We start from the raw sequence: 3,792 nt of genomic DNA, 5'->3' as shown, positions 1-3,792 counted from the left end.
GTCTACTTGTGACAAACTGGCCATAGTCTTTACCAAAAGTCACATGTTTGTCACGTGATTGGAACCTTCAGACGTCTACTCATCGAGCTCGTTCAGCATTAATTCGTCTTAATTAATTATTGAATTGAAGCGAGAGGTGCAATCAAGGTACACGCTAACTAGGTCAGTGTTGATGTCGTTCGTGTATGACAGTGACGCTCAAGCCATTCCCTAATTAGTTAATTGTCTGTGTATCTATATAGGCAGCGGCGAACAGGAAGCAACACGTGCATGCACGTTTGATCAATGATGAAACAACTGAGATGCACAACGCAGCTTGTTTTTCTTTTAGCCCAAGTAACGGGAGCATTGAGTAAGAACGATTGTCAGCTAGCTGGGCGGCTTATGCGTATGTTTCAGCTATTTGCATTAACTTAATCATAATTATTTATAGAACGGGGCTTGTTGGATAAAATAAACTAATGAGATATGGTATTTTATTGTGCATGGGTATTCTATACTCTGATAGCTGATAGCTTTCACTGAATATCATAATTTATTGACTAGTCTCGGGCAGCCAGCCCTCCCCCTTTTTGATTTCCGTTGACAGAGAGGTTGGTTTGCCAACGAAAATCAAAAGGGGGAGGGACGGGACTAATAATTATATACGTTCTAGTGGTGGTATTAGCTGCAGGTGTGAATCAAGGATTTTCAAAGTGCATGGAGGTTTTATCTTTCAGTGGCGCGCGGTAGTTACAAGATTTGGTACGGGCTCGTTTCTTAAAAATTTCAGCCCTTGACTCTAGATAGCATTGGCTTATGATGCGTGTGCAAAATTGTAGGAATTTTGGTTTCTGATGATAACCACGGGACGTTAGCTGTTTGACTGTAACTATGTGTATAGTACGTAGTCTATGTTAGTATGCATGCTGTGTTGATTCAATGGTAACTTGCAACTTATCTTAAAATATCTTGTGTTTGCATGTTAGATTGTGTTTTTGACATTTCATTCCGAGGGTGCATATAGGTCTTCTACTTTGCAAGCTTTACCTAGCCAAACTATCGACATTTACGGATGGCTTCTGAGGATAATTTGTAGTGGCTGTGGTCTATTTTTGAAATGACAAATCTTTTGTCTAGTTGATGCATTCAGTCTAAACTCAAATATTCTTGAAAGCAAATTAAGTTAAACAGTCCGCAAGCAAGTTGGAAGTTGCCTTGGTAAACCCTGCATAGCACTCAGCACACACACACACACACACACACACACACACACACACACACACACACACACACACACACACACACACACACAAGGTGTTTGTTTGGGAGGGTTTTATAATAGCAACTATAGCAATGGCACAGTACATGAAATCAGCTGTTTGTGCAGCTCTTGCAGAATCAAAGTTAGCAACACGCCTACATGATGGAGGACATGCCTAGATTTACACTCCGTATGAAGTTAATTTTCAAGTTGTTCAAATAATTAATCAAGAACTGAAAACAGTAGTAACAGGACGCATATAGACCATTACTCTATCTAACCTTGTCAGTGTGAAAACTTCAAGAATCCTAAATTTTACATTCACTCTAGACCTGTCAATCTCGGTTTTGGGCAATCCCCCAAACCCCCCCCCCCCCCCCTAGACCGCTTCTGTTGTTATTTGTACATGTTGCAATTGTTTTTTCCAGCTTCGTATAGCTGTCCGACCGATTGGAGCCTAAACCATACAAGTTGTTATCGCTTGTCTTACATCTGACCAAGCAGCAAAAATTGGAGAGATGCTGAGGCTGATTGCGTTAGTAACGGCGGTCATTTAGTGTCAATAGCGACAAAAGAAGAGAACGTATTTGTGTTGAGTTTGTTTGGCAACCTGAATGTTGATAACGCTTGGATAGGCATGCATGAGCCAGGTAATGAGAATGAACGAGTGTGGTCAGATGGAAGCATGATTAAATATACTAACTGGGGTGACGGTCAACCAAACAACAGCACGAATAATCACGACTGCGTGCGAATCAACAGAAATGGTGGAGAGTGGTTTGATCTTACCTGTTGGCATATCTTAAGGTATGTATGCGAATTGGATGCAACTCTCGAAATGCCCACAAATTCAACAGCTGCAACTGTTGTCTCACAACCATCAGCTGCAGCCACAACGCAAATGATGCAATCAACTTCAGTGACTGTGAAACAGCGTCTCACACAAACTATACATGCAACGCAGTCGACAGTATCGACAACTGGTGCATCATCGACTACTATTGAGGGCAGCACACAATTGCCTACTAGGACTTCTACGTTTGTGTCAGTTAAAAACGGATATACATCAGTGACCACAACTGTTTCACGGCCAAACACTGTTAAAGTCAACACTCAACTGTTCCCTAGGACTTCTACGCGTGCGTCATCGAGAGAGGCTGCAAAATCGACAACCCGTATGTCAGCAACTCCGACTGCTCGCTCTGACGACGCTCTTTCTACACCGATGCGCTCAACAATTTTGTCTGTCTTGCCTCGTGATTCTACAAAGGCGACGATCACAAAACCTGCATTCACGTCACAAATTCACAAAACACAAATTTCTAGCTCCAGCAATTCCAGACAAGCAACTGCAACAAGTCGTGAGGCAATGACGCTAGTGACAACAGACTTGGTTACAATAGCACACGAAACAAAATTGAGCTCTCCGAACCATGCAATATACGCAGCAGTTGCTGCTGCAATCGGAGTTCTTGTTTTAATTGTGTCTTTAATCTCCGTGTTTATCGTCTGGAGGAAAAAAGGAGCAGAAAAGTCGGATGCTAAAACAGGTGCTAGATCGTTGCTTTTGCTTTTACGTTTAGTAATAGTGTGATTCTGTTCTATTTTATATAAAAAAATGACGCAGAGCTTACAGCAACTTTCCCAAATAGGCGACATAACAAGAGCAACATTTATTGCAATGGAAGTACTTTCTATATCACAAATTGGAGCTTAATAAGGTGTATGTATGATACCTGTTTTGTTCTAGAAATATTGAAATGGTTACGATTTGATAGAAAAAAGAAGGAAGATCTTCACTCAATGGATGCGGAAACATCAGACGATCTACAGGTGAATCCACTCTATTGTGAAATTGCATTGCAGCAACATCAGATGACAGAAAATCTCTCAACGACTGCGTCTCAAAAAGATTCTAGAGCTGAAAAGATGAATATACTTTATGAATCAGCAGATCGGCTAGAAAGAACTGCGGCACGTGAGTCAGAGAACGTCATTTACAACACGTGACTGTGACAGATGGCATGCTGCATGGACTAGATTTAGTAATAGGATTTCTACAATTACCGTATAGGCAATGCACATGCATGCAGTCAATGATATGGTACCTATTCTGGTTTTGTGACAATACCTATTATTATTAATATGTTTAGGCACAAGATTTGCGTGCTTAGGTTGATATCTTAGTACTATGGACTGTCACCGCACGATTTCTTTCACTACGCAACTTCAATCCGCTCTAAGTTCCAGACAACGTAAGCATGTGTGTATATATTATACTAGTTTCAAGATAATTTATATCCGCGCATGCGAAAACAACATGAACGAGGTCTTTTTCGCGGCTAGGATAAGCGGTATCGCATACGGGACTATTTGTACCGCATACGGGACTATTTGTACCGCATACGGGATTATTGTAAGGCATACGGGAACTTTTTGTACTAATTACGGGATGCTCGTGGGGTTACATGTAGTTCTAATTAGCCTACATTTGGTCAATTCAGAGCCCAAATTTAGCAAAGCCGACTTTTTGTATACGGCTCTGTGTA

At 41.2% G+C, this 3,792-nt stretch overlaps 1 protein-coding gene across 2 annotated transcripts; it reads left to right on the top strand.

The window, feature by feature from the left end:
• Window positions 1–261: 261 nt before the first annotated feature.
• Window positions 262–3,380, top strand: LOC134179744 (uncharacterized). 2 transcript variants are annotated; one of them, XM_062646693.1, is made up of 4 exons: window positions 262–352; window positions 1,672–2,793; window positions 2,871–2,930; window positions 2,994–3,380. In XM_062646693.1, exons 2-4 carry the CDS (start codon window positions 1,881–1,883, stop codon window positions 3,251–3,253), a joined length of 1,233 nt encoding a protein of 410 aa, XP_062502677.1. In that variant the 5' UTR covers window positions 262–352; window positions 1,672–1,880; the 3' UTR covers window positions 3,254–3,380. The 2 variants fall into 2 exon arrangements, with proteins under 2 accessions (XP_062502677.1, XP_062502676.1); XM_062646692.1 differs by having other exon boundaries at window positions 2,871–3,380.
• The last annotated feature ends 412 nt before the right edge of the window (window positions 3,381–3,792 follow it).

The sequence above is a fragment of the Corticium candelabrum genome, chromosome 5, assembly GCF_963422355.1.
Source record: "Corticium candelabrum chromosome 5, ooCorCand1.1, whole genome shotgun sequence".
Lineage (NCBI taxonomy): Eukaryota > Metazoa > Porifera > Homoscleromorpha > Homosclerophorida > Plakinidae > Corticium > Corticium candelabrum.
The sequence above is the reverse complement of the archived record's forward strand: the minus strand, read 5'-3'. Positions and strand labels throughout refer to the sequence as shown.